Source organism: Penicillium paradoxum (genome assembly GCF_028828445.1).
Source record: "Penicillium paradoxum strain IBT 22861 chromosome Unknown utg000006l_segment0_segment0, whole genome shotgun sequence".
NCBI classification, from domain to species: domain Eukaryota; kingdom Fungi; phylum Ascomycota; class Eurotiomycetes; order Eurotiales; family Aspergillaceae; genus Penicillium; species Penicillium paradoxum.
Window position 1 is genome coordinate 612,126 of NW_026643184.1, and position 27,582 is coordinate 639,707.

Consider the following 27,582-nt stretch of genomic DNA (forward strand, 5'->3'; position numbering starts at 1 on the left):
GCTATCTCTGCTATCTCTGCTGTTTTGCTTTCGTTCTATTGAATTTCCGGTGATAACACCATAATACGCCATTACGCGGGTCTCTTAACGATCATACGGCTCAACTAAGTCGTGACGATCTACTATATCAGGGACATTGTAGGGCAATCTTTCTTCTTCACCGGGCTATGTCTCTCGCTCACGAGTCTGATCAGCCCATCATGAACCGGTCTACGTTTAATATCCAGCCCCTGCACCGCTTCGGCGGCGCAAATACCTCCATCCGGAGACCAAGGGTACGTCAAAGACATGGCGTTGTGTCAAGAAATGAGTCAAGAAATGAACATCAATAGCTCACCTATGGCTAGGAGATTGCATGCTTCTCTTATGATGACCAGCGTCGGTTTTCGTTGGGAGATTCATCCATGGCCTATTACTACACGCCAGCTCTCCCGGCAGACCTAAACAAGGGTTATGACACGTTCCAAAAGCTCAATGATGTCCCAGATGAGCATCTGGATGCTTTACTTGATACCCTCGTTGCCTATGAAAAGGAAACAGAAAAGAAATGCGAAGTGGACATTGTCACATGGAGAGGGATGATGACCAAGGTAAGTTGAATTGAGGTTTGTCGCGGACTGTTATCTGGCCTTGGACTACATGCTCAATTTCTTTTTACAGATTTTAACCGCTCCCTTTGATAATATGAACGGGTGTGTGGCTCTAAGTTCTCTCCAACATCGTGTGCTATCCTTCTAACCCCAAGGCTATCTCCAGTTTCGAGATGAATGCAACGTGTTTCCAGGTATGACATGAATCTCATCGAGACTATCTAGCTTTGATGGTCTGACATTCTCTCATAGGGCACCATGTGCGTATATCCAGCTCTCACTACCCACGATATGAGAGGCTAAATGTTGCTAGATTCATCGAGGAGAACAATGAGTACAAAAACCAACAGAAAGAGAACCAACGCAAGCGCGGATCTCCACCTGGGATGGCACCGCAGGAACTCATGATGTATTGGGGTATGGTGCTAACGGCTTCACATATATACCCCAGCTAACTAAGAACCCCCCAGGCTACAAATTCGAGAACCTGGCTGTACTTCGGAAGACATGGGATGAATCAACGCGTGAAGAGATTGAAGGTCGTGAGAACGATATCGTCAATAACGCAGCACAGTATTGTTCGGTTGTGCGCACGGGCATCGGAAATATCCGCATGGTTCTCGGCGGAGAAGTTGATGCTAGTATGTGATCTCGAATTCTCATGCTAATAGTCCTGGATTCATGAGACAATGCTGACTTGCTTCTAGTCTGGGATAGTAAGCCATCCCGAAAGGAAGACCCCATCAACTGGGTTGAGTTGAAAACGTCAGCTCAGATTCGCAATGACCGCGACTTGCTCAAATATGAACGAAAACTGCTCAAATTCTGGGCACAGTCCTTTTTGCTCGGTGTGCCTAAGATCATCGTGGGATTCCGTGACGAGAATGGCATTTGCCATAGCTTGGAGGAGCTGGAGACTGCCAGTATTCCGGGGAAAGTGATGAATGTCGGCCGACGTTCTTGGGATGGAAACGTTTGCATCAATTTTACCGGTGCATTCCTGGAGTGTGGGTTTTCTTTTTCTTTTTGTATGTTTATAACATCACTGACGCATCTTTTTAGGGCTCAAACAAACCATCAACCGTGATGGGACATGGAGAATTCGAAAAAAGGAGAAGTCTCCGGTCATCGAAGTATATCAGGTCGAGGAACAAGGCCATGGCGATATTCTTTCCCCTGCTTTCAAGGCCTGGCGATCGGCCATGGCCTCTCCAGTACTATGAGTGAAAGATGCCATGTATGCTAGACCCCTGGTATTGAATTCCCTTGGAACTTCCTTGCAATGAAATCATCAAATGGCTTACTATACACGCAAATATGCGGAATACAACATCATGGGTTGGGTATTTCTATGTGTCTACATGTAATTTTCCGCCTTGCGATGCAAAGAATCATGAGCTGGGCCCAGATTCAGCCCCAGGAACCTGACTCCCCTCCGCTTCCAAGGCCTTCTGTCGGAAATATTCGTCGCGCTGTGCCCTCTTAACCGCAGACTTCAATCCCCTTTTATGTTGATGACTGTTCAGGTGGATATGCCACTGGTCCTCGGTCGCCATGGTTTTCTGACAGACGTCACACGTATAGCATTTCCCGATCGGATCTGTCTGCACACGCTTTTGGGCTTGGGCTTCCTTCGCACCGAACTCCGTCGCCGCCAATTCAGATAGCGTTTTGGGATCCGGAGTCGGCTCATTTTGTAGCATTTGCTGTACGATCTGTTCAGATGGCTTGGTGATGTTCTTGCTCCAGTCGCTGACATTGGAACTGTCTAGAAGGTAAAGACGACGGGTCTCTCCGGCTTCCGTGAGTGCGCGCCAGAGTTTGTTGCGGATCCATTTGACTTGCGATGTTCCGTACTGCCGGGTTGCGATCCGAATCAATTCAAGAGAGTGGAGCTTGAGGTCTTCAATCTCTTTCTCGCTTGCTTCCCCTTCCCGGAGAGCCTTGAAGTACGGGGCCAGTTCTTTGAATCCGATAGACACCCAGACACCCCGCGTTTGATCGACTTCAATCCCCTGCGAAGCCTTTTCCTGCAAGTAATCCGACATTTTGTGCGCCTCGGTCATCAAGCCCTGCTTGACCATGTCATCAACACGGGCATCCAGGCGCGCATTGAGGATTTCCTTTTCGGCATGTACCCAGAACACCAACGTGTTCTCGAACCGCAATAGTCCCTCCTCCTGATCCATTGCCTTTCTTTTTTGGGAGAACTGTTCTTTATAAATCTCCGACGCCGGCCGTCCTGTCTGAAAATAGATCTCCAAAGACCGTCGGATTTTCCGTCCATCTCTCGGATGCCACCGTGCAGCCATGACAGGATCCACCTCGCGCAGTTTCTCCAAAAGAATCTCTGGCGGTGAGTCCAGAATTGGCCATTTCTTCGAGGTTGAGCTGAATTCCGTGAGCTGTTCCCGCTCGCCTTCGTCATCCACCCCTTCGCCCACCAGCTGGTCTTTGAACAGCACCGCTTGGGTATAATAATGTGTTCCCCCGACAAGAATAGGAACCTTGCCACGGGCTCTGATGTCTTCAATGACTCGTAAAGCTTCTCGCTTGAAGAGCCCGATACGCCAAGCCTCGGTGTCTAGGTCGATGCAACTGAGAAGGTGGTGGGGGATGTCGTTTCGCTCATCAGTCGGGATCTGGTTTGTGATGATTGGCAGACCGCGGTACATCTGCATAGCATCGCCATTGATAATTTCACCATTGAATCGAGAAGCCAAGTCTACTGCAAGCTGTCTACAGCTATCAGTCATTACGTCCAATCGGCCTGAGTGCGGGGTAGAGTCATTACCTTCGACTTGCCTGTGCCTGTAGCACCGACCACGGCGATGAGAGGATTCATGATTTGTTTTCTGTGCCAGATCGATCGCAGAACAGAGAGCATACCGCGATGCTCATTATCACGTCGGCGAAGGAAGAGAACCAAAAAAAAGGGTGTTATCGTTATCGTGAAGTGGGTGTTACTGCCGGCAGAAAACCAATCGCCTACCTCATAGCTGAGTTGACTTGACTGCGGATTGATGCATCTGTCTGGGATATACATGTCCTTTACTGCATTGAAACACCGATCCCCAGACCTCTTCCTGTGTACTCGATCCTTTCCATAATGTTATGGATTGTCATCTCCATGTACGGAGTACGGAGTATACATATATGATATAGATCAAGGCGGAGAAGAGAGCGGTATATCAACTACGGTTACCTCATCTGCGTGGGGCCACGGGAGGTCTGCCCAGGTGGCTGATGGTGTTGGCTTCATACTACTACTCCGTACATGGATGAGCGCTAGCATCAAATAAGACTAGAGAAGTTCGACGGTCTTGCTTGTCCGCCTTTCCCTTTTGTCATTTACCTTTCATATCATCTCCCAGTACTTACTCTCTGTTCCCACTGTCGTCATGGCGGATATCAACTCCATCCTACCATCCATTGAGGTGCAAAACCTCTCGTACAAGTTCCAAGACGGCTCCAATGGCCTGGAGAACGTACATTTGAGCTTACCTGCTGGAAGCCGTACTCTTTTGATTGGCGGTGAGTCATACCTATCCTCACGCTCAGTCAATCTCGAAGACTAATGCGGACAAACAGCAAATGGAGCGGGGAAGACCACCCTCCTCCGGCTTCTCTCAGGAAAGCGTCTTGCTCCCAACAATACGATCGCCGTTGGCGGCAAAGACCCTTTCAAGGACAGCCTTGATGGCGTGACCTACCTGGGAGTGGAGTGGGTGCTGAATAGCATCGTTCGTACAGACATCGATGTGCCAACACTGCTCGCCTCCGTCGGTGGCAATGCCTACCCAGAGCGCCGGGATGAGCTGGTTGAGATCCTTGATATCGATCTGCGCTGGCGCATGCATGCTGTCTCCGATGGAGAACGTCGTCGTGTCCAGCTGGCCATGGGCTTGCTGCGACCCTGGAAGGTTCTGCTCCTCGACGAGATCACTGTTGATCTCGATCTCTTGTCCAGGAGCAACTTCTTGGCTTTCCTCAAGCGGGAGACGGAGACTCGTCCCTGTACCATCGTTTATGCTACGCATATCCTGGACAACCTCGCCCAGTGGCCCACCCATTTAGTCCGGATGCACTTGGGCAAGGTCAAGGCGTTTGGTAGTGTTGAGTCGTTCCATGAACAGGTCCCTGAGTGGACTTCGGAGAATAGCCGCTTGGGAGAACTAGTGCTCAAGTGGCTTAAGGAGGATATGCACGTAAGAGGTCCCCGGAATGGCCGCGGTAATCAGGCCAAGACCTATCAGTCCCTCGAAGGCATTGGAGGTTACGGATTGGAAAAACACGACTGAGGGAGAAATCGAGGTGGAAAGTAATATGATATGATATGATATGACTTGGTTTTTGTTTTTATTTTTACATGCGCGCACTGATGCCAGAGATCTTTCGATGTGCCATTCAACACAATTGGGTTCAACCACAAGGCATATATATACTGGGTTTACGGATTGGCATCTGCATCTATACAGGGAAGATTTATTCAACATTTGGAGTTTTCAACCATCATGACTCATAAGGGGGGGGGCTATAACTATTTTGTTTTGTTGATTTCTTTTGTATATATCAATCATGAGAGCATGTTCGAGATCGCATATATGCGTGTGGACGTGTCTTCGCTTGCCACAGCCAATTCGAACCGGTTTGCGCTATCTGCCTCTGCGGCCGACACCGGTCGCCACGACAATTGAGTAATTGCCTTCGAGGGAGAGACCGCTTTGTCAATGGTAACAACGTGCTGTGCTTCAAGGGTATCAACAGCAACCCGGTGGATAGAAATGACACCGGTGTCCTCGCCAACAGCAATCACATGTGAGCCTTTATGTATTGCAGGCAAGAAGGCAATTGCCGAGACTGCCGATGTCAGGGCCACGGTCGTCTTGCAGACAAAAGTGTCTTCGGACTTTTGCCAGATCTTCACGGATTTGTCACGTCCTGCCGTGGCAAAGACATGGTCCGCTGTAGCCGGAGCCCAGGCTGCACCCAGGATCATTCGAGAGTGACCCTTGGGGTTGAAAGTGAGGTTTGTAAACGTAGTTGGGTCCGTATCGCTCCGTTGGAAGACCGCCCACTGCCGATCTCGCCCAACACTAAGCAGATAGCGATCATCACTTGAGAATGAAAGATCGGTGATTGTCAACGAGTGCGCAGTGAGTGAAGGTTTGACCTCATGCCAATCCGACGTATCATAGAGACGAATGACCGCGTGGTCGATCGAGCTGGCCTTACAGGCGGTGGCAATGAGCTTTCGATCATGGCTCACTGCTACTGCTGAAATCTCATAGCCATGACCATAAAGCTTCTCATGCTCGGGCCACAATGTATAGCGAGACAATTGATCCTCCAGCGGCGGGTGATCAGCAGCTAACGAGATAGAAGCAGTTGGCGGTGCTGCTGGGGCTTTCTGCTCGTCCTCTTCCACCGGCGCCTCATCCCCAAGCGCCTTGTTTGACAGACCCAGCACTGGGATTTCAGCGGTGTCTGGGAGTTCTTCATCATTTGATTGTTTGAACCCTGTCAGTCTCTCGAGCAACTGAGCAATTGGCTTTGGCTCGTTGAACACCCGTAAGAGCTTTTCTTCCGCACCGGTCACAAATTGCGAGGGACCCAATGTGTCAATGCAGTTCAAATCATACCCATGAATTTGAGGGCGAGAAAACTCATGCCAGGAGCCTGTGTTTTCCCGCACCCACTTTGCGTGCAGTCTGGTAGTCTGGTCGGAACTGGTAGAAAGAAGATAGCCCCCACTGGGCTCCCACTGGACACCATTCGCCGAACGCACATGGCCCGAAATGCCGAATTTCTGTATCCAGAGATCCGAGTCGGAATCATGTCGCCAGACTCTCCAACTACCTGTTCGTCCAAGGCTCACCACCTGCTTCCCATCTGGGGACCAAAGCCCAATCCAGAAACCACCAGCGCTACCAGTCGCCGTAGTGGATCCCTTTTGAACACTAATCTCTCCCATTCTTTCTGCAGACATCCAAACGCCTGAGGCTTGATCTTGTTCCCAAATCGTGATGGTATTATCAGCAGAGGCCGAGAGAAGTTGTTGTCGCTTCGGATCAGGATTCCATGCAGTAGTATAAATCCAATCCTCATGTCCAAAGAGAAGAGCCTCAAAAGTAATAGAATATTTTGATCCTGCAGCCTCAAACTCATGGGCTTTGTTCGACAAAGTGGGTTCCATGCCTCCGAGCAAAGGATCCGATTCATCTATCGGAGCAGGCACACTTGCTTCACCCCGGCGCAGTCGCCAAAGACGGATGTATCTGTCTTGACTTGCAGACGCTAGCAATATATCGCCTTCGGTGCTTTGCTTATCCTGTGTGAATGAAAGTGCCTTGATCCAGGCTTCGTGTCCTGCAAGCACAGCGCGGCACTTGAATTCAGGCTTACTGATGGAGGTCTCGGAGACGTATATCTGAACCTTAGTCGTTGTACCTGCCACAGCTAGTACTGACGGCTTATCCGAGTCACCTTCAAGCCGCTGCAATGACAGAGTTAGCGGGAAAAACCGTGGTGTCATCGTGATCGTTTCGAGGAGCTCGCATTTCGAATCCTCTTGTGCGTTTATTCTCCAGATCCGAACCGTGCCATCAGCCGCTCCAGATGCAATGATGTCCGTTCCATTAGCGACAGCAATCGCATTCACAGAACCCGTGTGGCCTTCGAGGATAGACGCAAGGACATAGCTCCGTGGGTTGGCGTTCTCATTCCGCCAGACCCTTATCGTGCGGTCAACGGAACCGGTGACGATAAATCTTGTTCCTGAGGAGGGGCATGTGTAAAATCGAACAACGCTAACTTTGTCGGTATGACCAACAAGCAGAGCGTAGATACCCTGATTAGTCTTGTCCTGAGATAAATGTCAGCTCTCCTCCGTCAAGGTTTGAATAGTTTTCCATGGACCTACTAGAGGATCCCATAGGGCAACGTTGTTGTCTGCACCGAACGCGAGCACACCTGTGTGTACATCCCAATCCGCAGCACCGGGATGCCGGTTACCCCCCACACTAATATAGTCTGTTGCGACGCCGACCATGAAGGAATATTGTGAGGGCTCGAAAAGCCTTCTGTCTTGCGGTGCTATGAAATTGGAGAAAAGCCGCAATTTCTTTGCGGGAAACATTGGGGCTTATCGATAAGAAGTTTGGTCTCCGCCTAACCCCCCTCCATCTTCAACAGACTCGACTGTGATCTCTTTTCCGTTGTTGAGAATACCACCCCTACAGCTTGGTATATCCGAGCTCCGGTCTACACTTACGCCATGGCTGAATCTTCAACCGCGGGCCAGGGAGGATTCCCCATTCCTATCACGGTCGAGTTTACGCACGTCAAGCCTTTTCTTCAATTGGCGAATCTTTGCTGACAATTGATCTCGATAGTGGTGGCTTAGAATTGTTATTCGGAAATGAGCGCAGGCACAAGGTTGTTTTGCCTGCTAAGCTAGAGGATGGCAGCAGGCCAAACATCTCATACTTGCTCAAATACCTTGTCGACAACCTCATGAAGGATCAAAGAAAAGACATGTTCATCATGGAGGACAATGTGTATGTGATCATAGCTTTTGCATTTCATTCAAACGGATCTAATAGCTCTCATAGACGACCCGGCATCCTCGTTCTCATTAATGATGCCGATTGGGAACTTGAAGGCGAAGAAACATATGAGCTTGAACAGGGAGATAACATTGTCTTCGTCTCAACTCTACATGGCGGTTAACCATGGTGGGATTGCATTGATATGACCCAGAAAAACACACGTGTTTCGTACGTACTATGGGTGTCGAAGTCCGAGAGCAAAATACGGGGGGTTTGTTGCCGGACAATGCGAATTAGCGTGGGATTTGACCTAAACCACATCTTCAACATGCTGTTGTGAGATCCTTTCGGGCTCACGCGGTGTTCGAATTCCACTTGGTGTTCGATAACCACTCTGTGGAGTTGTTTGACCCTCTGGGCTACCAAGCCCTTGCATGGGTGATACCACTCCGCTTGGGGGCACTGGGATCTTCAAATCCTCCGGAGAAGCTGGGATGATCTCCTCAGGAAGATCCGGGATGTGGATCCGCTGTGCCTCATTCTGATAGCTTTCGGGGACAATCTTGAGTAGTAATAATTAGCCACAAGAACTAACCAGTTTTAAATTCCAACTTACCTCAATAATCTCATCACGAGGGAATTCGAGGAACGGAATATCCGCAGCATTGCAGGCCATGAGGTAACCATACAATACTCTCAGAACACTTTCGTGTGCAATGATAAGCAGGTCGGTTTGTTCTCTTTCCAGCTCAAGAATGATTGGCTCAAGACGAACAGCCAAGTCATGGTATGACTAGTCCAAGGGTTAGCAGCTACATACAGCAATAATAAAGCAGCCCAACACTCACCTCGGCGCGGGGATAACGGTGATGGTAGGGATCAAGCTCGTGCTTGGCAACCTCGTCCCCAAACTCTGCTCGAATGCGATTCTCTGACATCTTTTCACAAACACCAGGGTGCAGTTGGCTCAGCTGGGATCTCTGTCGGATTTTATAGCCGTTTTCATGGAGATATTTCGCGGTTTCCACTGTCCTGCGCCGTGTAGATGTCCAAACTTTCAGAGGCCTTGACTCATAGCCAGTCTCACCTCGCTCTATCATTGCTTGCTTCTCTTCTTCTCGGTGAGCTAGTAGACGTGCTGTCATTTTCTTAGCGTAGTCTTCGCCTTGCTCCGACAGCGAAGCATCGGCTTTGTATGAATCTGCATCCAGCGAGACTCCAGCCTATATATCTCGTAAGTTATTTGAAGCACCACAGCATAGACTGGAAACAACCTACCCTAGCAAAGTAGGTACGCCTCGATTTGATATGGAGGTTTAAAAGATAAAAGACTATACGGTTGGAAAGGTAACCGAAGCTTCGGTTGTTGACAATCAGTCTCTCGCCAGCATTTATCATCTGTATTCGGTGAGTTATGGCATTGTGATAAAAGCGATTGCACAAACCTTGATGTAGTTCAAGTCCTTTTCCTCCATGGTCTGGAATTGAGGGATGCGAGACGAAATGCGGCTCAGGTAATGCTTCACAGCGTCTTCTGACTTCCATGAGACATACTGGCTAGGCTGTCAGAGTCTCGGTTCTATACCCGGGAGAAACACTCAAACATAAGACTCACATCAGGAGACGATATCTTGACTCTGCGAACATTCTCTTCAATGATGCGTTCGTCATCACACCAAGACTCAATGAATAGCGTCTAGCGAAGTTATTAGCCTTTTACCAATGATTGAGAGTACTTGCTTTGGATTTACCTCGATATCATGCTTTGCGAACTCCTTGGCCAGAGAACGCCGTCCTGATGCTAGCGGGTTGACAGCATCATAGATCGCTATTTGACCATTTTCATGGTTCAGAAAGTGGTAGATGTCTTCCCGACATTTTCTAACAATCTTTTGGCGTAAAAGAACGGACTTGGCAGTCGCTGCACGGAGATATCAGTATTGCCATATTTAGGCAGATCAAAACATCGTGCTCACCGTTGACATAGAAATAATCATCTGGCATATCCTCCCCGAATGGAATTGTGGCACGACGGTAGTCGCCCAGATGGAAGATTCTGGTTTTAACACCAAGCCTAGCAGTGTATCAGCATACTTCTAGAATGAGCAAACCAACAGGGACGCAGCATACCAACGCAGGTATCGTGCCAACGCTACAGAGATATGTCTGTCGTGAATTAGAGATTAGCTTTCCAAACAAACGTAACTGAGTTCATGAAGCGTACGTTTTACCTCTGGCAGGCAAGCCGACAGTGATAATCACGATGCGGCCAGAATGAAAAAGCCGACCCGATTCGGTACTGTACAGTTGAGCCGGCGCTAGATCGGCCTTTTCCGGTAAATCATGAATTGCATCAACAAAGATTGATGATTTGCGACGGAATTGCGGGGAGTTGGCCACGATCTCAGCAGTGCTATATGATGTCAGTTCAATACCAATCATCAGGCTTCACTCCTTAGCTTCTCCACTCGTTAGGCAGGCATATGGCTCGTTCTCTTGGTCTTGCCAATTTTGCCTTTCATGGGAGATGGGATGATGCTGTGAAGCTGTGAAGCTGTTGAAATAAATGCAAGCTTACAGTAAGGTGTCCATGGTGGGATGCCGAGGTGACGCAACTTTGAACTATCACAAGATTCACTGTTCAACTTGTTCAAATGATCGATAGACAACCCCGATACAAATCAAGGATATGTACTCCGTATGTCGCGTCTCTTTAAAAAGATGGCAAAGACAGTGAAGTAAAGAATAAGGGAGAGCAAGAGGCGGTATGGGCGATCGATCAAGTTCCAGATATCAGGTGGATCCCGGTCAATACAGGATACACAATACCTCTTGGATGCCTTCTTTTTAGGGCCGCAAAGATGCAAAGCACCGCAAACGAAAAAATCGATTCAAGAGCAATCAGAAGATGGAACATGCAAATGATCTTAAAGAAATCCCCTGAAAGATCAAATGTTCCAAATTGTTGTAGATCCGATGCCCCGGTGTCGCCTTAAACCGGGAAAGCCCGAGGGCTTATGTAACATCCCGGCAAACGGCAGCAACCAAAGACGCCGAGACAGGTGACTAGCATTTTTCACAGCTTGGAAAGTCTTGAATTGCTTCCCCTACACTCCTGAGCGCATCAGATTCAGCCCTTTTTCGCTATTCTATCAAGGTTATCTGAGACGTTTGTTCGTCCCAGATCCTCGGGCTGGTCTCAATTCCTTTTATACTCAATTCTTCCTGTTCGCTCCGAGTCTCAACTGAGACGGACTAACACGCGTGACGACACCTAATTTATTTGTCGATTATCAGATTTCAACGAAAATGGCCGACTACCTATCATCTCTCACCTTCCTCACCGATAACCCTGCTGCTGCAGCTATCAACGATGCATACTCCTCGTTCTCCGACCGAAGGGCACTGCTCAACCTGCCCAACCCTGGCACTGTCGATAACCTCGCCAGAGAAGTGCAGAAAGATGTCCTCTTGACCAACTTCATGTTCTCCGGTCTCCGGGCAGATCTTACCAAGGTCCTGGGCATGTCCCCTCTGTTCCGTGTGTCGCATGCATTCTCTATGGGCTCAACCGGCAACCTGCCTCCGTATGCTTTCTCCGCCATGTACGGAAGCCCGAAGGTAAGGAAAATCATCACATGCGATGCGTGTGCCGAAAATTGCAATATCTCATGTCTAATCCTTTGCTTCCTATTAGTGGTTCTTGCAAGGCAACTACGGTAGTGATGGTGCGCTTGCCGCCGTCGCCAACTACCGCTGGAACACGGCCCTTGTCACCAAGACCAATACTCAGATCATGAATGGAGGTACCCAGGGCTTGATCCAGATCGATAACGACTACACTGGCCGTGATTTCTCGGCTTCCCTTAAGGCCTTCAATCCTTCGTGCCTCGATGGTAGCCTCACCGGTATCTTCGTCGGCAGCTATCTCCAGTCCATCACTCCTGGTTTGGCTCTCGGATTTGAGGCTATCTGGCAACGCCAGGGCATCACCGCCCGCCCTGAGACCGCTCTTTCCTACTCCGCCAAGTACAAGGGTGATGACTGGATTGGTACCGCCCAGCTGCAGGCTCAAGGCACTTTCAGCGCCACGTACTGGCGCAAGCTGTCTGAGCGTGTTGAGGCCGGTATTGACATGAACCTTCAGCTCCAACCCTCTCCCGCTACTCTCATGATGGGCGGTCCTGCTCGTGACGGTACCACCGCCATTGGTGCCAAGTACGACTTCCGTGCTTCTTCGTTCCGCGCCCAGGTTGACAGCACCGGTAAGGTCAGCTGTCTCCTCGAGAAGCGCATTGCCATGCCCATCTCTCTCTCTTTCGCTGGTGAGATCGACCAGGCCAAGGTAAGCCAGACCTTTTTATAGCCCAGCCACCCTGTAACTCCAAAACTGATTGTTTTTTTCTCTTTTAGCAAACGGCCAAGCTCGGTCTTGCCGTTTCCCTCGAGCTTGCGGGTGAGGACGTGATGGAGCAGCAGGAGAAGATCGATCCTGCTAGCATGATCCCTCCTCCCTTCTAAGCTCTCCTCTCGCGCTCCCCCGAGATAATAACCCTTTTCATCCCCCTGTTTTAGTAGTTCTTCACTCTCCATGTCTGGAATGATCCATGTTGTCTCTTCCTCGGTATATCCTCTTGAATTTGGGTTGCTGGTGCAGGTGGCAGTTGTTTGGCGCCATGGAGATTCCAAATTCCTTTTTGTATAGATTCACACTCCGTTTCTTTGATTTCCTTCTCATCACAACCTGAAGCTGCATCCCTGACTGTTTGGCCTGTGGTCTGATCTTGTATCTCCTTGCTATCTTACCAGCTCATCTCCTTACATGGCCATGTTTTGGGTCTATGAGATTGGGAGGTCTGGTTAGCATGGCTGCGCCTGCAGATAGCTCTGGTTATGTTTTCGCATCATAGACGGGCCAATGTAAAACACGTTTTGATTGAAGTTGATCCGGTTGTAACCCTCATATCCATTGTATTCTGCCTTCTCATTGATTGTGATACTACTATACTATTGGAGATTGGAAAGAGATATGTACTTGATTTTTTAGCCGGGGCCCGAGGCTCGGATTGCTATGAAGACACTACATTGCATACACACAAGGGCTTCAGGGCCCCAAACAGATTATCGTCTGTCGTATTGGATGAAACATGATGAACGTTAGTCCCTTCTGGGCCTGAATCGACTCAGAGACAAATCATCCATGTTATCACCAGCCCTATGACCGACCCGAACCAAAGCGGCAAGCAATACCTTCATATTGCCGGCAGTACGTGCCCATAGCGGTGGCCGGGATGCGCGCTGACCCTGGAAACAACAAACCAGTCGAATCAACCGAGCACACCGACTTACTCCACCGGGTCCTGGGGACATGTTCATATGCATGTCCTAACACTCGCAATAATGGAAGCGTCCAGCTTTGGGTCTCCACTCAATTCTGGGACGAAGTTTTTTGTTCGGTAAAGTGGGTTATTGGTTTTATGTGTTTAGGGGCATCCACAATTCACACTCGAAAATGGTACAGAGGTTAGTGTGCGTTAATCGAATTTGACAGACTTCGTATTAATCGATGTACCTGGAAAACTTTGTGCTTCTTCCACTCCGCAATATGGCATGTGGGATTTTCAGCCACTTACTCCATACTCCATACTCCGTGTGCTGAGCCCGATCGCTACCTAAAACCACCCTGGCAAAGTCCAGCCCTGTTCCCTGCCTCGGGTGTGGCTGGGTCTCACGACTGCAAATCCCACGGTTGATACGGAGCAGTCGGCGTTCGGACGCTGATGATCAGTGTTCAGTGACATCATATGCCGAGGCCATATCTTCCCCTTCCTCTTTGACTTTGTTTTCTGTAATTCTCGAGGTTGTGAGCCCTAGCTACACGACTTCAAATCCAATTTGACAGGGACTGTATCGTTTCGGGTCAATGGCTGGCCCGTGTTTGATACGCTAGACAAATCCAACCCGATCCCATTAGGGGAAATTACCTGATACAGTTTGGGAGGGGTCCGAGGGTCTCTGCCCAATCGGTATGCTCTGAAGGTGTTCTCTAGAAAAATCATCCATGGATATTTGCAAGGGGAATGAATGTGGATAGCCGTATCCACAGGGCAAATTCGTTCCCTATAGAATCTCTTGGCTAATTTCGGCACCTTTCGAGAATCGTCTGCTTTTCGCATGTATTTTCTACAGAGTCCGTACTCAGTACAGGGAAGACTTTTCATATGTACGCTGAACATGAAGCGGATAGAGCACAGCGCAGGGTATAAGGGTGCATCATGTCCATCTGCTTGGATCATGTCCTCGATGGCGCAAGGAGATCGGATCCGTCCATTCCCAAGATATCTAGATCTTCATCGTGAAATGTCGCAGGTCGTTCAGGTATGGAATATCGAATAGACGCGATGGATGCTCTTGTATCGAGTACGGAGCACTGCGCATAAGATTGCATAGCAGTAGATTTGGATCTTCAAGGACGTGGTCGATCAGTTGTAGCGTGGGTGTATGTTATACATTCCCAGGATCCGATTTGAAGAATCAAATGCCCTCAACATGACATGCATCTTTGCTTGCATTCCTAACTTCAGTGCAATGGATGGGGGTAGAGATGCTAGAAAGAGGGGACTATATGAATAGTAGAGTTGTCTCGATAGCAATTTCAATACAAGCAGAAGAAATCGACAGATTATGTGTGAAACCCATGGCTATAACGGAGTACAGAGTACTATATTCCTATATCTCTCTAATTCGTTCGTGATTATGAGGGCTTGATAGTACACGTGTCTGACACAGAGCGGAAAATGGTATGTCGTTCCTTGCTTCCATGCTCTCCGATCCGTACATACCGACGGTGCACACTGTGTATTGGGATAGACATTCGCTGTCTTTGTTTCTCCCCAGCGTTCCTACAAGCATCAAGATTCCAAGATCCCATGTTAATTAGCCGGGGGTAGTGTTGCGAGGGCTTTGCCAGGAACACATCCGGCACCTCGCCCCGGGCCCGTGAAACAATAGTGCTACCGGTACGTACGTGGTGCATTGTATACAGCGTCGAGGCTGGCTGATGTACTCCGGGTTTCCTCCCCTCTGGGCTTGCAAGGCTTCATGGGTTGCAAGGCTACATTTGGTATGGAACGAATTGGACCCACTTGGATAATCCCAGTACATACCTAATAATCCTTCTGCAGTCTGATTATTCGTGAGTACTCCGTTCCCTATGTTGTCTATGGATCGCGTCGAGGGTACGGAGCAATCCACAAATGGCATGATATTGTTTACCGAGCTCCGAATGATGGATCCTTCGGAATCCCGATCGTACATATGGGTCATGGCTAAATTGGTGCCTTCTGTACGGAGGATGTATATAATTTCCTCTTTTTTCTTACTGCTTTGAGTTGATACCGTCAGACCGCTGTCATTTCTTTTTCTTTTTCCCTTTTTCCCTTTTCCCTTTTTCTTTCTGCGTGAGTCTGTTTCCCAAGCCGATCGGAAAAGGATCAAGGTCTATGTCGCATGACATCGCTCAGAAGTGTGGCGATTCCGATGCCACAGCCCCCCACGCCATGGTCACCTGGTCACCTGGTCACCTGCTCAGAGTTCTGTTCGATGTCTGGTGACGTCGACCCGCCAAGCCATGAGGGGAAGCTGAAGCTCAAGTTTGGTGATGCGGTGCTCGAGATGATTCCATGGGCAGGTATGATTCAGAATACATGTAGAGATCTACATGTAGAGAGAATGGATGCCATGAACATCGGAAGATTGAAACTCCTAGAACGTTGCATACCTGGAGGTACTACTGCCCAGTACTAGGGGGATACTACCTAGGTATGTACTATGTATCGTCATGACTTGGTAAATACGTAAATACTGCTCAATACGCAACCCCGTATAATCTTGACCCCCGTTCAAATGCACGGCCGACCTTAAGTCGATGCAGCGCTGGCTCTCTACGCCAGTGAGGTAGCTTGGTAGCTCCTCAACGGTAACCTTTTGAGCCAGGTGCATCCAGACTGCGCAGGGGCCAAGTTCAGTCGAGGGAACGGCCGGGCCGCAGTCCCAAACGGAGGTCCTTTTTTAGTACCTGAGTCGGGTGTTTGCTTGTGTCAGGAACTGGCATTCCTCACCCCCTCTTGAGAATCAGATAGACGGGTTCTTTTTCCATTCCGTAATTGAGGAGAAACTCGGGGGATACCCTTCCCATTGGGGTTCTCTCTTTCTGATACATCTGTCTTTGGATGCCGGGTCGTGGGTTCGTCTGTCGGTCGAGCTTGTTACGAGACTGCATGGACGGGACTACGGCTGGAATCCCAATGATTGTCCATCCCGGCCTGCGCGTCGGCTGAGATAGCTTCGACTCACATGCCAAGGGTCCCCTGCAACGGTGCACTTGTTTGACGGCATTTGGCATCTCGAGGTCGAAAGAATGGAAGACCAGGTGGAACGGGAATGGCAAGGCCCCTTTTCCGAATCTCAGATGGGGCCTTCCGGGCCGAACAGCTTTCTGACTCGAGGTACTCCGTACGAAGGACCAAGGTATATCAGCTCTCTTTCCCATACCTTGGTCTGGTTCTTAATTACCGGTGTGTCATTTGCTTTTGATTTGTATTTTTGATGATTTCCGGAAGGCTTGAACCTCCTCCATAATCCATCTCAGGTCAATGCCAGTTGACCAAAATCAGAGATCGTACGGAGATCGTACGGAGTCGAGATCGCTAGCATATTGCCGACCTCAGAGAATAATAGTCCGTAGTCCATCTTAGTCTCTCTGGGACCGGGTCCAGGTCCAATCGCAGCTTGGACCACCGCCTGGCCCAAGCTTCTGCTTTTTCTTTTTTCTTTTTCTTTTTTCTTTTCTTTTTTTCTGCTTTTTTTTTCGAGGTCAGCTGGACGTCTCGTGACAGATGTCATAGACGATTACCGTACCGGGTCAACCAATGACAGTGGTTCCAGCGAAAAGCACCACCGGTCACCCGACATTTCTTTTCTTTGACACCCCTATTGAGGGGAGTACGGAGGACGGAGGACGGAATCCAGAGTACCTAGGTAGAGCTCTATCTATATATATAGCAAGAGATTACTATGTATAGCTTGACGGAGTACGGAGTACTCCGACTCTATTTCCACTACCCCGGAGACTCCGCTTTCTCCAAAGTCTGTCGGATTCCTGGGCTACACCGGCATGTATTGGTAAATACCTTGCGAACGGTACCTATGATCTCATCTCCCGAACTTTCGTAAATGACCGTCCAGAACCGTCATTCGGTACATGACAGTACCGATCTTACGGAGTCCTCCGTACGGACAGTCAGGTCCATTGCCAGGCCATAAGAAAATCAAATCACGATGGTGCAACTGGAAATATATAGTAATTTACCTGAAGTGCTCAGAAAAGGCCACCGTTTCCCAGCTCCCCAGTGGGAAGATTGAGATTGAACTGGGAGCTCCCGCCCCTCTCTTTTTCCTCTTTTTCCCCTCCCTTCCCGAATTGCCCACCCGTAAGACATTGGCTTTCATCTTCATTATTGTGATTTCCTTCTTTTCTTGTCTTTGGGGGGGGTTTCCTTTGATTTGACCAAAACAACCAACTCTCTCTAAGAATCAGAGCACAAAGAAAAAAGAAAGAAAAAAAAAAAAACACACAACACAAGAACGAAAGAGGGGGGGGGAAATCCATTCCATCAACGTCACCTCTCTCTTTCGCCCTGAACCCGCCCCAATTTTACCTAACCTTCCCAGTCTAACCCGTCTTATTCCTCACCAGATTCGACTTTATTGGTTGGACATTCTCCTACGATTTGCCCACCTTCTCTCCCTCATTCTTCTCTCTCTTCCCTACTTTACTACTTACATTCTTGGCTCTCGGGTGCCATTTTCTTCTTTCCCATCGGTCCTTCCGCCCCTCCCTACTCCACCCCGGTTTACCACCCCAAAACGGCCTTTCTAACTTCACTCCTCGACATCTCCCACATACATCACCTCTTCCCTTCGTGATGTCACAAAGTCGACCCGGGTTGTTCCCGAGTTTGCGCATGGGTGGTAAGATGTCCTCCTCGGATTTCAATTGCGGTGAAACTGACCTTTCCCAGAGGTGATCCGGGAGAAGGTCCAAGATGGACTGACCGGCGAGGCCAAGGAGATCTCCTACACCCAGTGTAAGATCGTGGGCAATGGCTCATTCGGTGTCGTGTTTCAGACCAAGATGGCTCCGAGCGGCGAGGATGCTGCAATCAAGCGAGTCCTCCAGGATAAGCGGTTTAAGGTATGGGATCTCGACGTTCAATCGGTGGTGGTGTCACTAACCCTTGCGTCTCTAGAACCGTGAGCTGCAGATCATGCGGATTGTGCGCCATCCTAACATCGTGGAGCTGAAAGCCTTCTACTACTCCAACGGCGATAGGGTATGTGTCCCCTGGGTGTCCCGCCCAACCGTCTTTCTGTCCCCCGTCCCCGTCCCTGACCCCGTCCCTGTCCCCGTGGGCTGACCGATGATATTCCCCTCTCAATAGAAAGATGAAGTCTATCTCAACCTCGTTCTCGAGTATGTCCCAGAGACCGTCTATCGCGCATCCCGCTACTTCAATAAACTCAAGACCACGATGCCCATGCTGGAGGTCAAGCTCTACATCTACCAACTGTTCCGGTCGCTGGCCTACATCCACTCACAGGGTATCTGTCACCGTGATATTAAACCACAGAATCTTCTTTTGGATCCCGCCACTGGGATCTTGAAGCTGTGCGATTTCGGTTCGGCCAAGATTCTCATCGAGAATGAGCCCAACGTGTCATACATCTGCTCTCGCTACTACCGGGCGCCTGAATTGATCTTTGGTGCGACCAACTACACAACGAAGATTGGTACATATCCCTCCTTCCTCCATCAATATTATCCACCTCTGACATGTCTTTTGTACTAGATGTTTGGTCGACTGGCTGTGTGATGGCTGAACTGATGCTTGGACAACCCCTGTTCCCTGGCGAATCAGGCATTGACCAACTGGTGGAAATCATCAAGGTCTTGGGCACTCCCACTCGGGAACAAATCCGCACCATGAATCCCAACTACATGGAGCACAAGTTCCCACAAATCAAACCCCATCCCTTCAATAAGGTATATTTCGCTGGTCCCCTATAGCTGATCAATCACACTGACCAAACTAGGTCTTCCGTAAGGCCCCACCAGAGGCCATTGATCTCATCTCTGCCCTTCTGGAATACACCCCGACACAACGGTTGTCCGCAGTGGAAGCGATGTGCCACCCTTTCTTCGATGAGCTCCGTGACCCGAATACCCGCCTTCCAGACTCGCGCCACCACAACAACCCCTCCAAGGATCTCCCCGCTCTTTTCGATTTTTCACGACATGGTAAATCCTCCACAACTCACTCCCTAGAATGAAATTTCGCTAACCACTCGATCTGTAGAATTGTCGATCGCCCCTGAACTCAACAACAAGATGATTCCCCCTCACGCTCGTCCAGCCCTTGAAGCCCGCGGCCTCGGCCTTGATACCTTCAAACCTCTTGCCAAGGAGGAAATGCTTGCACACCTCGACTGAGTTGACCAGTGTGTGCCCTCCGCGAGGGATATTTCTGTTCGTTGCGCCGCCATATGCACTGCGTGTGTGTGAAAGAGAGAGGATTGAATGATCTACCATCAAGTTCCATCGTGTGCTCGCGTAAAGTCTGAATCGAGAGTGCTCTGCCTTGTCTTTCTTCTTGACTTGGTTCGTACGACTCAACCCCCGACGGACATGGTGGGAGTTGGGAACTGGTGACTGGACAGGGATAGTATGAAGTGTGAAAAGTGCATCCTTTTAATGGCTGGGAAGCGGAAACCACGTTTCCTCGGGGCGGTAGGGGCTGATGGTTTTTCACGCAATGGGAGGTCATGGCCTGGAGTTTATTTTGAGGTGTCTGAGACAGCTCTTGGGAGGAAAAAGTGATACCCTTTCTGTGCATGGTCTGCCTTTGTGGGTCGGAGACTGCATAGTTTCATCGGTCGAGGGGAAGAACCCCCAGACGCAGCAAGCCGATCTTGACCCCGGATGGAGGGGTGAATCTCCCACCGATGCATCGGAGATCTTGAAGATTTCTTTGGATACACGTTGCGGGAGAACCCTTCTGCTATTATGGTCAATCTCCTGTCTTGCAGCGCTAGAAACCCCGTTCGTTCTTCCCTTCACGTCCTTGCTTTTTTTTCTTCTTTTTTTTTTCTTTTTTTTCCCTCCCTTTTTGTTCGCAATATCCTTGTATCAGATTCATCGGGCTCGGCTGGTTCCCCGGTCCTCCGACTTACCAGCCATGAGCTATATGTCATTCCAGTTCTCAAGCACACGATCTTCTTGTCTTTGTAGATGTAGTGATATGTAACTGGGAATCACTGGGAAGGAAAGTAATTGAGTAGATCCCTTTTCCCTCCACCTTGACTGACAGGGTAAGCATACATTATGTATATAATGTCTACATATGTCTATATATACCTGTGTGTAGTTACATGAGAAGTACCTGTGTCGTCCAAAGGACGTTGCACGCAGGGGCTCCGGGGCCGGAACTTCAATTTCCCCCTTCCGAGCTCCCAATTACCTCGAGCTCCCAGAACACCTTTCTGCTTCCCCAAGGTCCCGGTCTCTACGATAAAATCCAGTATCTTACTGGCCCGGTGGTTGATTTCAAAGCAAAATGACCGAAAACGATCGTCGAAACCAAAGCTACAGGGGTGGGCGCAAACGCCGCTACAGAGGTGAGAGATGCGGATCCGACAAGCTTTCCGGACAACTTGCTAACTCTGTGTCTTTCACAGATGATGATGACTTCGATCGACGCCCTCAGAGGCGCAGATACGAGGAGCCATTGTTTGTTCAAGTCCGACGGCAGTTGTTGACCATTGCGGAATCGGTACGGACGTTGTTTTTTTCTCCCCCTCCGCGCGCATTGCGCTCCACTATCAATTGATCTGAACTAACATCGGAGCGGGTACTTTTCAGGCTGCCCGTAGAGCAGAAGATGACGTCCAGGGTATCGCGAAGACCGTCACGGAGAACTATGAGGATGAGGAGATCCGTCGCGACTTTGTCAACATCGCCCTTGATCTGTACGTGCCGATATACATACACTCTGTGACATGGACTCCTGCTAACCGGCACCATACAGTGTCCTTGAACAACCGATGAAAATTCCCTTTATTGCCGGCACGGTCCTTGTCGCACATGGTCTCAAGCCCGAGCTTGGAGTTGAGGTTTTGGGCAAGGCTGCCGAGGCCTTGCAAAAGTACATTGATACGGGGGCATGGCGTGAAGTCAAACTCCTTGTTCGCTTTTTGGGTATTCTCCAGCCAATCTACGAAGGTGACGGCATCTTCCCTCTTTTGGAGGAGCTGTTCGCCCGTGCTGTCGATCTCCAGACTGCCTCTTCGGAAGATGTAAGTTTGTTCCTTGACCTGGGATTCTAAAACTCTTCTAACAGCTTCCCTCAGCTTCTTGGTCTTGAATTGGTGAAGATTATCCAATTCACCATTCCTTACATCATGTTATCCCCCGCCTCTGGCTTTGAGGCCCAGGCTTCTGCGCTTCTGGAGAAGACCGACATTATTGCGTCTACGCCGCACGCTCTTGTCGACCTTGTGAATACATTCAGCCCCGAAGAGAATCAGGAGGCAGCTGGTCAAAGTGTCATCAGTTTGATGCAGACACAACTTCAGGGGGAGGCCAACCAGGGTTGGGACCTCAAGTGTCTCCCTCGTCCCTGGAATGATGTACAGGATGCTGAGGCAGAGGAGCCAAAATCATTTGAATCGGTTACCAAGGTCCCCTTCCCCCAGATTGTCGTGCCTAACCCTGTACCGAACGGCGCACGTGCTCTCTTTCCAGAGGTCTATCTTTCGGTGTATGCCGACCAAGAAATAGACACTGTTCCTTCAACCAAAGATATCTCCTCATCGCTTATTCGGGATGTACTTGTCGATACTATCAATCTCCTTGATTTCAACCGCGTTGCTACAGCCAAGTTTCTCATTGATATCGATTGCTATTTCACTCCCAACACATTCGTCAAACGTGCCACGCCTTTTGACCGCATGCGCGACTTCGCACCTGACGTTCAAGCCTGGAAACCGGAGGATGTGGCAGTAGACGCAGTATTTTCGCAGCTATTCCAACTGCCGGCGTCGGAGCACAAGCTCGTCTATTACCACTCCGTTCTCACGGAGTGCTGCAAGATTGCCCCGGCAGCGATTGCGCCGAGTTTAGGCCGTGCAATCCGGTTCTTGTATAACAGCCTGGAAACAATGGATTTGGAGCTCAGCAACCGTTTCCTGGACTGGTTCGCTCACCATTTGAGCAACTTTGGGTTTACTTGGAAATGGAGCGAGTGGTAAGTCTGAAATGCCAGCTGCGGTTAATATGAGTCCATCCTCTAACACAAGTCCAGGACCCATGATCTTGAGTTACCTGCCATTGATCCACGAATGGCGTTCATTCACGGTGCTTTGGACAAGGAGATTCGATTGAGCTTCGCTCAGCGCATTAAGGGAACTCTCCCGGAGCCTTACCCAAGCTTAATCACAGAAGGCAAAGAGAAAGACACTCCCGAGTTCAAATATTCGTCTGAGAGTAAGCTTTGTCGTGCATCATCCGAGATAATTGTCGCTAACTTGAGATTTTAGTGGCTCCTTACTCCAAGGAAGGGCAAGAACTCATGCAGCTTATTCGGAAGAAGGCTAGTGACGAAGAAATCCAGCCTGTAATTACGGCCATTGAAGAACAGGCCAAGAGTCAAGGCGTTGATGACCCCAAAATCCCATCCACGGACGCATTTGTAACTTCGCTCTGCTACGTCGGATCCAAATCACTCTCTCACGTTCTGTCATGCATCGAACGGAGCAAAGATCGCCTCCTGGCCATTGGCACGGAATCTCAACATGCGCGCTGCCAAATTATCACCTCCGTCATGGACTACTGGGTCGACCAGCCCGGCATTGCCATCAACATCATCGACAAACTGCTCAACTACACCATCCTCACCCCGCTCTCGGTCCTCGAGTGGGCCCTCTCCGAATCCGTTGCAGCAGGTACCATCCTCTCGAAACCTCACGTCTTTGAGATGATCTCCGCTACTGTTGGCAAGGTCACCAACCGTATGCGCCAGATTGTTGCCGCCCGCGCCCAGCCCAGCCTGTATGAGCCCCAGCTCAGCGTGATCGACGAGACCCTCGCTCGCGAACGCACCGACATGCAAGCCCTCTTCAAGTACATTGAGGATTCTATCGTCTCCGTTGCTGCGGGAAGCAACGACGAGCAGATGGAGCGTGGGGATGGCAGCGGCAATCTGCCTGAGGATGCCATTATCCGCCAATGGGGTCGTCGCTGGCTCCGCGTGTTCCGGCGAAAGGCTGCCGTCGAAGAATCATTCATCTCTGATGCCCTTGCTAATGCCACCCCCCTTGGCACGCAAGCCCCGCATGTTCCTGAGCCCGAGGGTCCTGCGGACGCAGATTTGGATATCGCCGACGCAGATGCGCAATAAGGTCGTCAAACACGTGGATAACCCCCGGATCAACGTAGGCATGCTTTTTCACATTTGATCTCTTTGAACTGTTTCATTAAATGATTTATGCCCCGGAGAGCTTTTTCTTTATCTTTTCTCCTCTTTGTTGTACACTTATCTCCGGGTCTTTAAATCAGCCCAACTACAGAAATAAAAAAAAATCTCTCCGATATTCGACTGTATGGCCTCATCGTTGAGTACGAAATAACAAGAATATTACCCTTTCTCGACTTTGGGGAGACGACGTAAGTGATATATGCCACGCCAATATCTCTCTCTCTCTGCGCCTGACTACCTGCGCACTCCCAAAAAGGAAAAGAAAGAGAAAAAGACAGATACTACCCGAGACCCTGTTGATTCAGCCGTAGTACAATCCTAGCACTGGGATATCCCAAAAGCAGCTGGAATACATAGAAAGACAAAACAGCGAGAAAGCAAAGACGGTAGTCGAGGGCTGTGTCCCCTTCGGTGTACAGCGAATTCTTGCGGATGCGCAGCGAAAGAGAGAGAGAGAGAGGAAACAGAAACAGGAGAGGAAAACACGACGAAGAGAGTACCAGTGGGAATCACAGATTAAATGGGAAGTACAAGAGCACAAAAGTAAAGACCTGGGGATATCAAAGTGGATGTGCAGAGGATACAAAAACAAGAAGATGCCAAAAGTAAAAATAAAAATAAGAAAAGAACGAAAGGGATACCAAGTCCAACTCCAATCAAGGCCCATGGAGATGAGCCCTGCGGTCAATATAATATGGCTCTCCATCATCGCCATCGCTGCTAGAGGCGTTATAGGCAGAGAAGCCATCCTCGAAGCTCCCGCGGCGCATCTGCATCTTCGGGGCGCCCTCTTCGGACTCCACAGACTGTATTCGACCCATCGAGTCGCAGCTACTCTGCGCATCAGACCGCTTCGTCGTCGAGATCCGCCGGTCTTTGCCACGACCCTTGATGCCCTTGTTGCTGTTCTTATATAGTCCGGCGAAGTATATCCACAGCTCGCGGTCTGCTGTGCTCATGTTCATCGGCCCACTTTCGCCGATTTGTGAAAAGCGGACTGTCAGGCTATGCAGTGTTGCCGCGTGGAATTTGTTTTGGTGAGACTGGTGCAGAGAGTGGTTGGTTAGCTTGGTTCGGGATAAAGCATGTTGTGTGTAGGCGGGATGTGGAGGCGGGAAGAGGAATGACCAGCCCTTACCTTAAGATTGCCTAGCTGCGTGAACTGTTTGCCGCATTCATCTAGGCGACAATCAAACCTCTTGGATTGATCATGGGTGAGCTTATGAGCACGGACATTGCCTCGTTGGGCGAATCGTTTCTGGCAGATTTCACACTGGAAGGGCTTCTCGCCCGTGTGCCGGCGCTGATGCGTCTGAATTGTAAATCACATGTTAGCGGTTGCTTTGTGTAGTAGCGGTTGGATGGCGCTGCAGCTTGTTGGAGGGGGGGGGAGGAGCAATGTGCATACCTTGAGGTTGCCTTGCTGCGAGAAGCGTTGCCCGCACGAGGGCTCCTTGCAGACCTGCCAAATCGGAACTATTAGTCGCTGATCCCCCACCAGGTCCGGTTCGACAGATGTAAAATCCGTTTGAGGTGTGCACTCACGAATGGCTTGTCGCCTGTATGTGCCCTGATGTGTATATCCAGGTGGGTCTTCTGAGCGAAGCTCTTGCCACAGCCTGGGAGATTGCAGTTATATTTGCGCCTTTTGCCTGAACGCGATAGTTGGCCTTCGTTTGCTGAGTGGTAGCGCGGTGGTGTGGGTGATGCAACTGCGTAGGATGTGGGATAGGCCTGTGATGCTGGCGGGGGCAGGTGTTGGAGTGGTGGCAACGACTGTTGGTTTAATGACGCAGCGTGTTTGGCCTGGATTGCCTTCATCAGAACATCCACGTTGGTCGAGAAAGCGATGTCAGCCGGGGTTTGCTTCGTCTCGCGTGTTGTTCCGCCAAGGGGACTGTGGCTAGTCAAGGGCTGTATTCGCGGGCCATGATCGGGAATAGCTTTTGCTGCCTGGCTGATGGCGTTCTTTGCCGGGCGAATCTCTGGAAGAGATTGTAGCGGTTGTTCCGCTGTGATGCGTAGTGGCTGCGGCTGTATCGGGTGCTGACTGGGGACAAAGTACGGCTGATATGAATTGGAGGGTGCATGTGTGTGGCCCACGGAGTGCCCGAAGGTGTAAGGCAAGTTACTCGGGGCTTGGTAAGGCAGCGAGTATGGTGCCGCTGTTTGATGTGAATAGAAGGGGAAGTTCTGGCTCAAGCTCGAGTCCATCGGACGCCTGTGTGTAAATGGCCCCACGGCATGGCTAGGGAACTCGTAAGATACGGGTTCTGCAGTCTCCATCATTTCCACTGTTCGCGCTCTTTCTCCTCAAAATCTTTCAGAGAGGCACGGATAGCTTCTCTCTCGGAATCTTCCACGAGATACCTGCGTATCCCAATGTATACCTTCTCGGATGCTCCCTTTTCCTGGGCAGTCTTTGACTGTTCCGAAACCCAACCTCCGGTGGTATTTGGGTTCTGGCTGGTAGCGAGTTGCTTTTCAGAAAGAAGCAAGGACAGGGAAAATAGACAAACAGACCGGCCCAAGCGCACTCAGTCTATAGATCTGGATCTATGTGTACAGATGGAATGGAGGGGAAGGAAATAGCAAATATATGCAGGTCATGCCGTGAAGAGTGAGGATAGAATGATTGACAACTAGTGATGATCATCCGCATCGACCGTGGCGCCTCCCGATCTAGATATACCAGGGCCCCCAATGCAATGGCGGGGGTGACAGGGGGGGGGGGGATGGAGTCAGCCGGTGAGAAGAGAGTCCAAAAGCCCCATTTCGCTTGTCTGTATGACGTTTGGAATTGACAAAACAGAAGAAAAGGGAGGGAAAAAGGGGGGGGGGAGAAGCAATTCAAGGCCAGAGATACCATGCAATGTACTCCGTAATGTACGAAGTACACCAGTTTGATTCGATGATCTTCGTGGGCCGGGGATCCTGGATGATTGAGGCGAGCTGGCTCCACCAGGGGATAATATAAGACGAATAATCAAAGACGAACTGGAGTTCCTGGGGGTTTTTTGGCCTTCCTCCAGTCATTGGAGCACTGGGGGAGCCTTGGAGCATACAGGTGCATTGCATATTCCATGAGATGCAGTTCAAAGTTTGCTTTGGACGCATCCAATTCCTGTACCACGAGGAATTAGTCTCATTAGTGGTAATGTATTTTGACACATCCGGTGTGAACAGTGTGCCAGTCAGAAAATACTCGCAGCCGCGACTGGCGACGAACGCCTCACAATTCCTCATATATACCTGTATGTGTGTGTGTCTTTGTAACTGCAGACCCCGAGATTCCGGAATATAGCACTAGTATCGATTAGACTCATGATCCCATGGCAAAAAGGACCAGAAAAGAAAGGAAACACGCACCAAACCCTCATCGTGCTGTGCGTCTCCCCTCGAGGAGACGGGCCGGGCCTTCAAATCGCGGAATTCCCAAGTGGACCGTGATCGACCTGCAGTCGACATGTAGATTATTCAGTCGATCTCGGAGTCAGCAATCTCTCAATGGCCAGCTGGGCCGTAATTACGAGTACCAGAATGCGCCATCCCGATAGTCGCCAATAGTGTCCGATCTCAGCCCATCGAATATCCCAGTTAGCCGCCCAAGGCCTTGGAAATAGGTGATCTGGTGATCCGGTGATCTGAATTTCCTTTCGAACCAATCAAATGGGGTTCCAGTGCGATCTGTCTTGGGAGAACTGGGGAAACTGGGCAATTTGGCCCCTGGAACAGTCAGCACGGGCTTTCGGGGTCTCAGACTGTCATGGCTAGTCGAATGGAGTCGATCATCGCCCCGAGTGGTCTTAGTCCACGGGCGAAACAAGGAAAGGGCGCCATCTGACACGA

General features: G+C 49.9%; 10 protein-coding genes across 10 annotated transcripts; 6 read left to right on the top strand and 4 right to left on the bottom strand.

The window, feature by feature from the left end:
• Positions 1 to 200: 200 nt before the first annotated feature.
• N7457_006732 (DXO/RAI1 family decapping nuclease) lies at positions 201 to 1,813 on the top strand (the record flags this gene model as incomplete). Its single annotated transcript, XM_057177776.1, has 7 exons — positions 201 to 275; positions 348 to 590; positions 661 to 694; positions 843 to 1,007; positions 1,061 to 1,231; positions 1,298 to 1,597; positions 1,653 to 1,813. 7 exons carry the CDS (start codon positions 201 to 203, stop codon positions 1,811 to 1,813), a joined length of 1,149 nt encoding a protein of 382 aa, XP_057029520.1.
• Positions 1,814 to 1,981: 168 nt separating this feature from the next.
• On the bottom strand, positions 1,982 to 3,477 carry N7457_006733 (tRNA dimethylallyltransferase; the record flags this gene model as incomplete). The annotated part of the gene is made up of 2 exons (XM_057177777.1): positions 1,982 to 3,325; positions 3,385 to 3,477. The coding sequence occupies 2 exons, from the start codon at positions 3,475 to 3,477 to the stop codon at positions 1,982 to 1,984; spliced, it is 1,437 nt and encodes a 478-aa protein (XP_057029521.1).
• Positions 3,478 to 3,991: 514 nt separating this feature from the next.
• On the top strand, positions 3,992 to 4,891 carry N7457_006734 (putative ABC transporter; the record flags this gene model as incomplete). The annotated part of the gene is made up of 2 exons (XM_057177778.1): positions 3,992 to 4,124; positions 4,182 to 4,891. 2 exons carry the CDS (start codon positions 3,992 to 3,994, stop codon positions 4,889 to 4,891), a joined length of 843 nt encoding a protein of 280 aa, XP_057029522.1.
• Positions 4,892 to 5,166: 275 nt separating this feature from the next.
• On the bottom strand, positions 5,167 to 7,641 carry N7457_006735 (Elongator subunit ELP2; the record flags this gene model as incomplete). The annotated part of the gene is made up of 2 exons (XM_057177779.1): positions 5,167 to 7,455; positions 7,513 to 7,641. 2 exons carry the CDS (start codon positions 7,639 to 7,641, stop codon positions 5,167 to 5,169), a joined length of 2,418 nt encoding a protein of 805 aa, XP_057029523.1.
• Positions 7,642 to 7,866: 225 nt separating this feature from the next.
• On the top strand, positions 7,867 to 8,321 carry N7457_006736 (ubiquitin-related modifier 1; the record flags this gene model as incomplete). Its single annotated transcript, XM_057177780.1, has 3 exons — positions 7,867 to 7,928; positions 7,985 to 8,149; positions 8,204 to 8,321. The coding sequence occupies 3 exons, from the start codon at positions 7,867 to 7,869 to the stop codon at positions 8,319 to 8,321; spliced, it is 345 nt and encodes a 114-aa protein (XP_057029524.1).
• A 129-nt stretch (positions 8,322 to 8,450) lies between these two features.
• On the bottom strand, positions 8,451 to 10,732 carry N7457_006737 (bifunctional fructose-2,6-bisphosphate 2-phosphatase/6-phosphofructo-2-kinase; the record flags this gene model as incomplete). Its single annotated transcript, XM_057177781.1, has 11 exons — positions 8,451 to 8,702; positions 8,757 to 8,933; positions 8,989 to 9,363; positions 9,419 to 9,538; positions 9,586 to 9,693; positions 9,756 to 9,836; positions 9,892 to 10,061; positions 10,117 to 10,214; positions 10,271 to 10,306; positions 10,365 to 10,553; positions 10,719 to 10,732. The coding sequence occupies 11 exons, from the start codon at positions 10,730 to 10,732 to the stop codon at positions 8,451 to 8,453; spliced, it is 1,620 nt and encodes a 539-aa protein (XP_057029525.1).
• Positions 10,733 to 11,449: 717 nt separating this feature from the next.
• On the top strand, positions 11,450 to 12,661 carry tom40 (TOM complex pore protein TOM40; the record flags this gene model as incomplete). Its single annotated transcript, XM_057177782.1, has 3 exons — positions 11,450 to 11,761; positions 11,838 to 12,485; positions 12,554 to 12,661. 3 exons carry the CDS (start codon positions 11,450 to 11,452, stop codon positions 12,659 to 12,661), a joined length of 1,068 nt encoding a protein of 355 aa, XP_057029526.1.
• A 5,465-nt stretch (positions 12,662 to 18,126) lies between these two features.
• N7457_006739 (GSK family serine/threonine-protein kinase) lies at positions 18,127 to 19,691 on the top strand (the record flags this gene model as incomplete). The annotated part of the gene is made up of 7 exons (XM_057177783.1): positions 18,127 to 18,172; positions 18,223 to 18,395; positions 18,451 to 18,534; positions 18,643 to 18,991; positions 19,051 to 19,244; positions 19,295 to 19,499; positions 19,558 to 19,691. The coding sequence occupies 7 exons, from the start codon at positions 18,127 to 18,129 to the stop codon at positions 19,689 to 19,691; spliced, it is 1,185 nt and encodes a 394-aa protein (XP_057029527.1).
• A 1,123-nt stretch (positions 19,692 to 20,814) lies between these two features.
• On the top strand, positions 20,815 to 23,655 carry N7457_006740 (NCBP1 family protein; the record flags this gene model as incomplete). Its single annotated transcript, XM_057177784.1, has 7 exons — positions 20,815 to 20,875; positions 20,936 to 21,030; positions 21,120 to 21,226; positions 21,286 to 21,553; positions 21,608 to 22,503; positions 22,561 to 22,742; positions 22,796 to 23,655. The coding sequence occupies 7 exons, from the start codon at positions 20,815 to 20,817 to the stop codon at positions 23,653 to 23,655; spliced, it is 2,469 nt and encodes an 822-aa protein (XP_057029528.1).
• A 734-nt stretch (positions 23,656 to 24,389) lies between these two features.
• On the bottom strand, positions 24,390 to 26,022 carry N7457_006741 (C2H2-type zinc finger protein; the record flags this gene model as incomplete). Its single annotated transcript, XM_057177785.1, has 4 exons — positions 24,390 to 24,776; positions 24,872 to 25,045; positions 25,142 to 25,195; positions 25,279 to 26,022. 4 exons carry the CDS (start codon positions 26,020 to 26,022, stop codon positions 24,390 to 24,392), a joined length of 1,359 nt encoding a protein of 452 aa, XP_057029529.1.
• Positions 26,023 to 27,582: the final 1,560 nt, after the last annotated feature.